Source organism: Myotis brandtii, unplaced genomic scaffold (genome assembly GCF_000412655.1).
Source record: "Myotis brandtii unplaced genomic scaffold, ASM41265v1 scaffold165, whole genome shotgun sequence".
NCBI classification, from domain to species: Eukaryota; Metazoa; Chordata; class Mammalia; order Chiroptera; family Vespertilionidae; genus Myotis; species Myotis brandtii.
The window spans coordinates 1,763,547-1,775,996 of record NW_005356042.1 but is presented as its reverse complement, the minus strand read 5'-3'; the positions used below and the strand labels follow the sequence as shown (position 1 = coordinate 1,775,996).

The 12,450-nt window shown below is 37.1% G+C and overlaps 1 protein-coding gene across 1 annotated transcript in view; it reads left to right on the top strand.

Moving 5' to 3' along the window:
• Positions 1–2,649: 2,649 nt before the first annotated feature.
• Positions 2,650–12,450, top strand: part of UBA2 (ubiquitin-like modifier activating enzyme 2) — a 51,436-nt gene continuing 41,635 nt past the window's right edge. Inside the window, exons 1-5 of the mRNA XM_014536612.1 lie at positions 2,650–2,740; positions 4,126–4,196; positions 5,378–5,442; positions 7,672–7,772; positions 9,526–9,647. Of these exons, the coding sequence (XP_014392098.1) occupies positions 4,192–4,196; positions 5,378–5,442; positions 7,672–7,772; positions 9,526–9,647 (293 nt within the window). The 5' untranslated portion in view covers positions 2,650–2,740; positions 4,126–4,191. The remainder of the gene's footprint in view (positions 2,741–4,125; positions 4,197–5,377; positions 5,443–7,671; positions 7,773–9,525; positions 9,648–12,450) is intronic.

Sequence of the window (12,450 nt, the reverse complement as noted above, 5' to 3'; positions counted from 1 at the left end):
CGGCCTCCGCTTCCCGGGCAGCGCCGGTTTGTGGCGTTTCTCGGGTGGAGAAGCGGCCTCTTTCTTGTCTTTTAGCTCTAGAGCAGTTCCTAGCTTTACTGGGAGGCGTTTCTAGTGCAGGTTGTGACTGTTTAAGCCAGAAACGGGGGTCCGGAGCAGAGGGTGGCGGTCTTCGTTGCTCGCTGAGCGCCTGCCCGGAGCCTGAGGGGACCCGAGGGCCTTACCGCGTTAACGCTTTAATCGTCCTACCACCGGAGGCTGCGAACGCAGTTTCCATCCCATGTCAACAGATTTCAGGGAACAACAGTGAGCTGCAGTGACGCTTGGCAGTTCACCTTGGTCACCAAGCAAGTGGCAAGACTTTCGGGCCTCATGCTTTTCTGTTGTGGGTCAGTCTGCGTGACTATTACCATAGACAATATACTTGCTTATTTCCTCAGAGATGTTGGTTAGGATCTTAACTTTTGCGTTGGTTTACAGTGACTAATTTTAAGTCTAGGTATTTCTGTTACAGTGAACTTTTTAGAGATTAGAGCTGTTTCCTGGAATTGAATGTGAGTTTAAAGGTGTCTTAAGATGTAATGAAAACTTGGAATGAAAAAAGGAAAAGTAGAGGTGGCTGACGGAGCTGATAATGAGTGATGGGGGACACAATCAAGCATGTTCCCTTGGGTTTTTATAGGGCTTTCCGTCCCACTCTCTTCTGGACCACAAATCCCAATATGGTTGTGCCTTACCCGATCAACAGTGATGCAGATTTGAAAGAACCGTTTGGTAATAGACACCTGAGAAATACATGCTGGTCCTTTGTAGCCTGGGTTTGAACTGCCAGCCAGTTTTTGTGGGAAAATTTTTTATTCAAAGTTAACCAAATCCGTTAAGATGTTTCACAATTAGAACATTTGATTTCTCTGCATATAAATTTATTGAAATGGAATGAAAATGGCTTTAGTCATTTTCATCCTTAATATTTACTTTTTCCCCCTTAATATTTACTTCTGAGCAGCAGTTAGATAAGGCTCAAAACAGCACATTTAAAATCTTGTGTCGAGCCCCAGCTGGTTTGGCTCAGTGGGTAGAGCGAAGGGCTGTGGACTGAAGGGTCCCGGGTTCGATTCCAGCCAAGGGCGCATGCCCGGGTTGCGGGCTTGATCCCCAGTGCGGGTGTGCATGAGGCAGCCGATTAGATCAATGATTCTCATTGATGTTTCTAAATCTCTCTCCCTCTCCCTTCCTCTCTCAAATCAATAAAAATATAATTAGAAAAAAACCTTGTGTAGAGATTTTTCTTACAGCTCTCAGGAAATAATTATAAATGATATTGTGGGGGCTGGCCGAGGTGGCTCAGTGGTTGTGCATCGACCTATCATTGATGTTTCTATCTCTCTGTCCTCCCTTCCTCTCTGAAATCAATAAAAATATACTTTTAAAAATGGTATTTGCATGTGTGAAGACTTTTGAATTAAAGAAATAGCAAAAACAATTTGTCAGGTATCACTTAAAAAAAAGGCAGCCCTGACCAGTTTGGCCTGTGGACTGAAGGGTCCCAGGTTCGATTCTGGTCAAGGGCACGTACCTTGGTTTCAGGCACATCCCCAGTGCGGGGTGTGCAGGAGGCAGCTGATGGATGTTTCTCTCTCATGGATGTTTCTGGCTCTATTCTTTACCTCCCTTCCTCTCTGTAAAAAAGAAAAAAGGCAGTTATATCTAATATGTGGTTTTGAAAGACTAATTAGATTAATAGAGATTATATATTGTTTTTTGTTAATCCTCACACGAGGAGGATTTTTTTTCAATTGATTTTTAGAGAGCGTGGAAGGGAGGGAGGAGGAGGAGAGAAAAACATCCATGTGATGTTTCCCTTGACAGGGAATTGAACCTGAGATCCCTTGTGCAGGGGCCAATAACACTCTTAACCACTGAGCAACACTGCCCAGAACTATAATGCATTTTCAATATGGAACTTTTTATTTTTAAATTTACTTATTGATTTTTAGAGAGAGGAAGGGAGAGGGAGATAGAGAAAAACCCCCATTGGTTTTACTTATTTAAACATTCACTGTTGATTATTTTTTGTTGTTGTTAATCCTCACTGGAGGATATCTTTTCCATTGATTTTTTTTTTTTTTTTTAAGAGAGAGAATGGAGGGGGAGGGGGAAAGAAACAGAAATGTCAGGGTGAGAGAGACACATGATTGGTTGCCTCCTGCACATGCCCTGGTTGCCAGGAATCCTGCAAACCAGGTACGTGCCCTTGACCGGTAATGAATCCAAAACTCTTGGATGCTTGAGCGCTCTAACCATTGGAAACACTGGCCAGACCTCACTGGTTGATTCTTGTATGTGCCCTGACCTGGGATGGAATCTGAAACCTTGGCCTACTGCCACGATGCTCTAACCATCTGAGCTACTAACATTTGCTAGGATGATTGAACAAAAGAAAAAAAAATAGTTTCTAAAAAATTTTTGAGAAAGTTATCTCTTAAGTTATGCATTAAGTTATCGGTTTTAAGAATTTTGGTATTGGTAAAAAAAAGCATTTTCTCCACTAAATGTAGCAAATATCAAAAGTTCTGGGTTATGGATGCTGAGAATAGTGATATTGCTCAAACATACCAGAAAATTTGTGATTTATCTGGGTTTTATTTATTTGTAGATTGATCTGGATACTATTGATGTCAGCAACCTCAACAGGCAGTTTCTGTTTCAAAAGAAACATGTTGGAAGATCAAAGGCCCAGGTAATTTCTCATACCATTTCTATTTATCCATTTATATATCCTATCCTTTAATGGATTTTCTATTTATGATATCAGATTAATTTGTACTCTACTAAGAAGAGAATGGGGAAGCAATATCTCTTTGTAGCTGAGGGATTGTTAAGAATAAAAAGAAGGAAAAAGGAAAGAAATTGCATGTAAAATAAAAGCAATAAGAAATAGTTTGGGTAAGTGTCAACCTAGTTAAAGGTTAATTAATTTCTTCTTTTCCCCCATAAAGTCCTGCTAACTAGTATTTTTCTTCCAGCTGCCCGCAACCGTGTGTGTGTGTGTGTGTGTGTGTGTGTGAGAGAGAGAGAGAGAGAGAGAGAGAGAGAGAGAGAGAGAGAATGAATATGTGGAGTAAAGAACTAAAGATGCCCTCTCTAGGGGGAGTGGAGGTGTCTACAGAGGAAATGGAAGTGCTCTACCAAATCCTTAAATGGTGTCCCTTTCTGATTTAAATTTCTGATTGTTTGCTTAGGATGAACCTCCTGTTCCTACATTCCCTACAGCAATGGTTCTCAACCTTCCTAATGCTGCGACCCTTTAATACAGTTCCTCATGTTGTGGTGACCCCCAATTTCATTGTTACACATTGAACATAATTAAAGCATAGTGATTAATCACAAAAACAATATGTAATTATATATGTGTTTTCCGATGGTCTTAGGAGACCCCTGTGGGTCGCGACCCACAGGTTGAGAACCGCTGCCCTAGAGGTTGGCTGCTCCTGTATTGGCTTATGCTGTTGTCTCTTTTTATAGGAGACAGCCTCCCTTGAGGTTCTAGCCACCCTGACCTTTAGTTCCTTGAGTGTTCCATTTTGATTCAGGGTCGTAAAGCATCTTTTCCCAGCCCTTTGGCAGGCTCCCACGCTTTTCTCTATTTGGCTTTCTTCTCTAGGGGTACTCGCCCAAACCTCTTGGACCAGACCAGTTCTTCATAACAACCTCTACTTTTTCTGAGTATCATTTATCATACTTTGTAGTTTATCTAGATGGTTATTTGATTAATGTCATTTTTGCTCACCAGTGCCTTATACAGATTCTGGTACATAGAAGATGCTCAGTAAATATTTGTTGAAGGAATGAATGACACTTCTTTACTATATTTTATATTTTTTCTGAAGCTTGTCATTCTTGTAGAATTATATATAGGAGTGGGGCAGTCCTACTGTTTATAAATATGTATATGTAGCTTAATTTTAATGAAATTTTGTAACATTTTAATATTTCTTTAGTTTTTAATATAAGATTATGTAAGTAGGTGAAATAACAGTATTGTCTGCCATAAAAATATTTCAAATACAGATAATGTTGTATTAATTTAGTAAGTTAGTAATTTAGTGTTATTTGTTTTTCCAGGTTGCCAAAGAAAGTGTACTGCAGTTTTACCCGAAAGCTAATATCATAGCCTACCATGACAGCATCATGAAGTATGCTCTAATTATTATGTTGTAAAATTGTTGTGAATTTTTAAAGTTTTATTAAAGTATAAGGTATTTTTACTAGCCAAATATGTGAGCTTGAAGTCAGTCTGCTTTTTTTAAAAATGATTTTTCTAGAATAATTAGAATGTGATAGTTTGTGCCCACATAAGTTGAATGGCATTCTTGTAATAAGTTTATATATATGATTTGAATGATTTAGATAAGAGGTAATATATTTTAATGCTTTCAATAAATAATTTACTTGGAAACTTAATATAAGGATCTTATTGTCTTGTTTTAAAGAAAAATATATTCTAAATGATGATAAATCCTTTTATGTGATGATTCAGATTTTTCTAAATATATTGCTCTCATTCTGATTGATTTCAGTTGTGGTCTTTTTCAGTTTAAAAGGTTCCTTCCTGAGATAATTCATTTTTTAGGATTGTGATTTCTGTAACATAATCCTAGGAATTTGTGATGGAGCAGTAGTTTTAACAGTATATAAATATGTTCTGATCTTAGTAAAGATAGAGTAAATATAACATTTTGGAGGTGTCAGGCCATAGGGCCTCAATTCTTTACCTATAGTTATGTAACTCAGTATTAAAAATATAAGTTCTTATTTGAGGTCTGGAATTAGAGGAAGTTTTATACTTTTTCAGGGAATTTGTATCTCTAGCCTTTTATTCTCTGGATGTTTGCTCTACAAGCCTGCCTATAGCCCTGTAACCCCCATACCCTGTGTTATTTTCCCAATGCTGCTAAAAGCAGGGACTCTAGGGGCCTGAACCCTGCCTGATCCTAACCATGTGAGGTGAAGCCAGAGGCCAGGCAGATCCTGGGAATGTGTTCTTTGTATGTTCCCAGGCACTTGCTGCCCAGAGAAGGCCTGGTGGGACTAGTGAGGTCATGCCATCTTTCTGCTAGTTGGAGATCCTGCTCTTGTGCCCTAGGTAGCTGGCCAAAAAGGATGTGTAGTCATAGGGATTAGGGGGCAGTAATTTCTTTAAAATCCACTTATGGTGTTTAGAAAAAGTCAAACCTATGTAAATGGTAGAGAGCCCTAATTATATCAGTTATTTTTGCACTATTTAATATAGTAATAGTGCTTTTTAGGACCTTGTGTGAAGATCCTATATGTAAGGCCAGTTGTTTTGTTGACCTTTTTTTGTTTTGCTTTGTAGCCCCGACTATAATGTGGAATTTTTTCGACAATTTATATTGGTTATGAATGCTTTAGATAACAGAGGTGAGATTATTTTAATACTTTTAATTTCTAAGTATTTTTCTTCCCCCATAACAAGGCTGTTTACACATTTAGAATTAATCAAAATATTTTCTTATGAGTTAGAACTTAAAGGGGAAGTATGATCAGGCTTAAGTCTTGACAAATTATTGTAATTTTAATTAAAACTGGTTCCAGGCAGGAATTTAGCTGTCATATATTCTGCTGTTCTACCAAAAGATGTGGATGAGTATAAAGGAACTTAAAATACTAAAAAGGGTAACTACATAGGGTGCATGCATGGGTGTTTGATTCAGATTATCCCAGCACTTAAACAGTGTCACACCCCTCATCTATGTGGAAATCTAAGAATTACCAGTGTCTTACCAGATCTCACCCAACACCAGTTCAGTCAGACTTATGGGGCCATATTTCTTAGTTCCCCGGATGATTCTAAAGTGCAGTCAGGACTGAAAACCACTGTTTGGAGAATGAGGCAACAGGATCCCAAAGTTAATACAGAAGCTATGGCTCTTTTTTAAGTATATCTGGTGCTGTAAGATATATTGGATTCTATGAGATGTACACATTATATCCCAGTTCAACTTTTCACAATATGCGGTGATGTCTTGTATAATCCAGTATTGTACTATAGCTAGTCATTGTTAGAAAATCTGTGTCTATAATTTGGGATGAAAATACTTAATATTCCTTGCCTGTAATTATTTCCACATGTAAAAGTACATCTGTCAAGTGAGTTTGTAACTATTTGGGCCAGAAATACCAAAAGAAAAAAACCATACAGAGTAGCATGAGAGTCAGAATGACTCATTTTTTAAAAAATATATTTTTATTGATTTCAGAGAGGAAGGGAGAGGGAGAGAGAGATAGAAACATCAATGATGAGAGAGAATCATTGACTGGCTGCCTCCTGCACACCCCCCACTGGGGATCGAGCCCACAACCCGGGCATGTGCCCCTGACCAGACTTGAACCTGGGACCCCTCAGGCCGCAGGCTGACGCTCTATCCACTGAGCCAAACCGGTCAGGGCCAGAATGACTCTTTTAACTGGACTCATCTTTCACCTAGTTTTATACTGCCTTAATAGTTCCAACTTGATATCCCATGTTCTAAACTTATATGTATTACTTGATAATTGTATTAGAATAATAGCAAGGTAAGGAATAGGAACACATTGAAACAATTTTTAGCCAAGGTTAAAAGAGTAGGCACAGCAATAAAAGATGGCACTTTGGAATTTAAAAAATATATATAGGGGTACTTTTTCTGGAGTAAATTTATGATATAAATTCCTTATAAATTTATGATATAAATTCCTTGAAATTTTACTAGTGAATGTATCTTAAATGTCTGTAACAGTTGTATTATTCTGGTCATAGCTGTCAGAAAATTGCACGTAACCCGGCTGATGTGCCTCAGTAGTTGAGCATCAACCTATGAACCAGGAGGTCTCGGATTGATTCCTAGTCAGGGCACATCCTATTAACATGGTTTCGGGCTCGATCCACAGTAGGGGGAGTGCAGCAGGCAGCTGAACAATGATTCTCATCATTGATGTTTCTTTTTTTTAATCCTCATTCTAGGATATTTTTTCCATTGATTCCTAGAGAGAGTGGAAGGAGTGGGAAGAAGTGGAGAGAAAGAGAGAGAGAAACATGGACGTGAGAGAGACACATTAATTGGTTGCCTCCCGCATGTGCCCCTATTGGGGCTGGGGAACCTGCAACCGAGGTACATGCCCTAGACCAGGAATTGAACCATCCACGGGCTGACATTCTAACCACTGAGAAAACCTACCAGGGCTCATCGTTGATATTTCTGTCTCTTTCTCCCTCTTCCTTCCTCTCTGAAATCAATAAAAATACATATATATATATTTTTTAAAAAGGCCCAACTTTTGTGGTGTGGCTCAGTGGTTGAGTGTTGACCTATGAACCAGGAGTTCACAGTTCGATTCCTAGTCAGGGCACATGCCCGGGTTGCGGGCTTGAGCCCAAGTGCGGATTGTGCAGGAGGCAGCTGATCAATGATTCTCTCATCATTGATGTTTCTAACTCCCTCTCTCTTCCTTTCTAAAATCAATAAAAATACACTTTTTTTAAAAAAAAAAGAAAGAAATTGCATGTAAAATAAAAGCAATAAGAAATAGTTTGGGTAAATGTCAACCTAGTTAAAGATTAATTTCTTCTTTTCCCCCATAAAGTCCTGCTAACTAGTATTTTTCTTCCAGCTGCCCGCAACCATGTTAATAGGATGTGTCTGGCAGCTGATGTCCCTCTTATTGAGAGTGGAACTGCTGGTTATCTTGGGCAAGTAACTACTATCAAAAAGGTAAATAACTTTTTAAATATACTTTACTGATCCTTATTTGGGACCTCAAAGATGTAGACTTTGGATTTATATGATATGGGCTGGTCAGGATCCAGGACATAAGGAATTTTGTGCCCCTATAAAATTTAGGATACCATAAAGGCACCCCAAAAGAGGATAGATCTTTTTATCTTTGCTACTTTGGGTCATATAACTTGTATATTAAAATCTGTAGACTGGTAAGCCTAATGAACTTGACTTTTAAAATTCTTTGTAGACCTGAAGCATATGTTATAGTTGATATATGGTAAATCAGGCTTCTAAAAAGTGACTTTTTGTGTAAAAAAAAGTCTGCATATATAGATCTGAAGAGTATGCTGAAAAATATTTTTGGTGTATTTGAAATGTTTTGATAAAACTAGAGAATAACAGCAAATATCAGTGTACTCATACTCATAACCCAATTTTATAAAATCTCAGCATTGTGATTCATTTGCTGTTCACATCTTTTTTCTTTTAATTCTTTCAAGAACCTAAACATAAATACATTTGAAGAATGATTTTACAGATTTTGAAACTAAAAGAAATTACACTCTACTTGAAATTTGCTGTTTTTATGTATTATTTGGCAGTTTACCTATCTTGAAAATTCTGGTTCTTTGTTTTAATTATCACAATTACTTCTGGAAGCTTATTTAGTACTAGAGGCCCGATGCACGAAATTCGTGCAAGAGTAGTCCTTCCTTCCCCTGGCTGCCAGCACCGGCTTTGTCCAGAAGGATGTCCGGTCTAATTAGCATATTACGCTTTTATTATTATAGATCATTCTGCAGACTTATAGTATCAAAGTGTATTGGATTTAATGAAATCAGTGAAGGCCTTCAAATCTGATCATAAGTCAAGACAGTTCTTTTTTTCTCAGCTGTGAAATGGGAAATAACTGCCTCCATATGACTGCCTCCAATAAAGCATATTGGAAGGGCTCCAGAAATGGTATTATGGGGAAAACTCTGGAGCTGCTGTAATTAATATTAAAACACTATTTGTAGATTTTGGTTCTTTAAACATTATTTGAAAGGTACTTCTCATTACCATGATTCTGAGATACTAGTATGTATTAAAACTGAGGTTGAGAATGGCTGAGAGGAAAAATATTCATTTGGTGGTTTTGAAAAATTATCTCGGGTGCTGTAGACTTCTAGGGATTTCTTACAGTGTAACTTAAAAGGTAACCCTGTCAACAAAATGAAGAATATTTCTATTTTGTTTGATAATATCTAGTATTTTTCCATGTATCTGGATAGGTCTTGAAATATATAATTACTTTTAGTTCATTTAATTTTTAAGGAAAGGCTATGAATAATATTTAAGTAATTGAGTTTCACAACTTTGAGAGAGAAGTTGTTGGAAAGCTGTTTGTCTTTCTAGTAGTAATCTTCCTTTCTCTTTGGTGTAATCAAGATAAAATTCCCATATTTGATATTTAGGTTTGGTAATTTTTATTTTGCTGTTGTAAGGGGTCACTGGTCCAGGAGTCAGAGGAACCCTGTGATATTGGAGATGACTTAGTTGTGACTGTGCATGATTCAATTAGCTTTTATATTATAATTCCTTCTCTGTAAAGTGTAAGTAGTCACTGATATTTTAAAATTTTCTTGACAGTATACAGTTAAGTTGAAATGGAGATGAATGAATGAAATGGTTATGATAATATTATCTTATTGAGAAACCACCCTCGTGGGGTAACTGTTTTTCTCACATTCTGACTTTGCAGGGTGTGACTGAATGTTATGAATGTCATCCCAAACCAACTCAGAGAACTTTTCCTGGCTGCACAATTCGTAACACACCTTCAGAACCTATTCATTGCATTGTTTGGGCAAAGTATTTGTTCAAGTAAGAATATATGTATATTTCTGGGTATATTTTTAGTACTGATGCTAGAAAATGGGGTCATTTTTTATTTAAAGTGTTGGAGAGATTGTATTCATGGTGAAATTTTTTTTGCGGGGGGGGGGGCAGGGGGGGGGGAGAGTTAATCCTCACCTGAGGATATTTTTCCATTGATTTTTTTTAGAGAGAGTGGAAGGGAGGAGGAGAGACACAGAGAGAGAAACAGCGATGTGAGAGAAACACATCCATTGGTTGTCTCCTGGACGTGCCCTGACCAGGGCCTGCAACTGAGGTACATGCCATTGGCCGGAATTGAACCCTTCCATCTGCGGACTTATGCTCTGTCCACTGAGCAAACCCAGCTAGGCCTGAATGTTATTTTAAATGTGGTGAAGGGACACTTGTGATATTCTTGGATTAAATTCAGCCAATATTAATTGCATGCCTGTTTTATGCAGTGAACTTGGTGTGATATTGGAGATAAACATGTAACTAAATAAATACAAATCTATTTATTTTGGGGATATACAAACATAAAAACCTCATTGATAAAAAAGAAATGGAAGTTAAAAATAGTTTGTAATGATAGTGAAAATACTACATCTGAAACCTGTAGGATGCTTTGAATGTGGTAGTTGAAAGAAAAGTTATAGCCTTAACTTACATGGAGAAAGGTGAACATTAATGAGGTAAGGATCCAACTTATGTTAGAATAGAACCACAGAATAAATTAGAAGGAAGGCTATAACTGAGATGAGCAAAAAGAAGAAAATTGGCAAGTTTGATCTTAAAAAGGAGAGATAATTAAATGGGGAATGTAATCTCAGCACAGAATGGAAATGATAAGAGCAGACAATGTCAGTACATATAAAACTGTAATAATCTGGATAAATTTATTTAAAAAGAAAACACATTACAAAACTGATTCAAAAAGTAGAAGGCCCAAATAGTCCTATGTCTTAAGATAATTTAATCATTTAAATTCTGAAAATGCACCAAATCTCTGAATTTACAGGTCTTTCTCACTAAATGTGCAAGGACTATTTCATTCTAATATTTTTTGTTGTTAATTCTCGCCCAATGAAGATATTTTTTCCATTGAATTTTTTCCTTTTTTAGAGAGAGAAGAGGGGAGGGAGGAGAGAGAGAAACATCGATGTGACAGACACATCAATCGGTTTTGCCTCCAACATTTGCCACAATGGGTGTGTGTGTGGTGGGGGGTGGGCGAGGATTGGACCTGCAACCCAGGCATCAAACCTAAGACCCTCCGATATGCAGGCCTATGCTCTTAACCACTGAGCAATGCTGGCAAGGGCCATTCTAATCTTACATAAATTCTTCCAGAGAAATTTTTCATATATATATATTATTGACTTTAGAGAGGAAGGGAGAGGGAAAGAGATAGAAACATCAATGATAAGAGAGAATCATTGATTGGCTGTCTCCTGTACACACTGGGGATCGAGCCCGCATCCTGAGCATGTGCCCTGGCTAAGAGTTGAACTGTGACCTACTGGTTCATAGGCTGATGCTCAACCACTGAGCCATGCTGGCTGGGCTAGAGATAAATTTATTTTCTTTTTAGAGAGAGAAATTTTTTTTTTTTTTTAGAGAATTTTTTAAAAGATTAAATACTTAGTTCAGGTTATGGAGATATTACGCTTTAGATATCAAAACTAATTAAGGCCATTATGGGATAAAAGGAAAATTACAAGACATTCTCATTCATAAATGTAGATGCAAAAATTCTATACAAAAAATTAGCATACAAATTTAGACTTGCAAGTTGCATTTATTCCAGTAATGCAAATGTGGTTTAACACTAGAAAAATCTTTGTGTCATTCACTTCATTAAAAAATTAAAGAGAACTCAACCCTGCTGGGTGGCTCAGTTTAGTTGGAGCCTCATCCCATACATCAAAAGGTGCAGGTTTGATTTCCATTTAGGGCACATATCTAGGTTGCAGGTTCGGTCCCCCATCAGGGCACATATGGGAGGCAACCAGTTAATGTTTCTCTCTCTCCCTTCCTCTCTCAAAAAAAAAAGAAAAAATCAATATAAACATATCCTCAGGTGAGGATTAAAAAATTAAAGAGAAACGATGTAGAAAGTTATCTGATAAAATTTAGCATACGCCTTTTAATTACAAAAATTCTTAGTACAATAAAAAGAGACTTTATCAACTTAATAAAAGGTATCTTCTAGAAACCTATAGCAGACACTGGTGTTATTTATTTTTCGATTAAGGTATAATATAAATGCACTCAGAGAAGTACACATAATGGTGAAATTTCACAAAAAATACTGTTTCGTTTATTTGGCAAACACTTCTTTTAGTAGATTTTACCTTTTAATTTTATTTATTTATTTTAATTCTCACCCAAGGATATGTTAATTGATTTTAGAGATGGAGGAATGGGGAGGGAAGGAGAGAGAAACACGACCAGGGATGGAACCTGCAACCCAGGCATGTGCCCTGACTGGGATAATTGAATCTTAGAGCTTTCAGTTTACGGGATGACACCCTAACCAACTCAGCCACACCAGCCAGGCAGTAGACTTTACTTTTTAGAATAGTTTTAGATTTACAGAAAAATTGAGAAGATTGTAGTAGAGTTCTCATACCCAATTTCCTCTACTATTAACATCTCACATTAGTATGATACATGTGTAACAATTAATGAACCAATATGATAACATTATTAACTAGAATCCATAGTTTATTTAAATTTTCTTTGTTTTTATCTAATGTCCCTTTTCTTTTTTAAAATATATTTTAGTGATTTTTTACAGAGAGGAAGG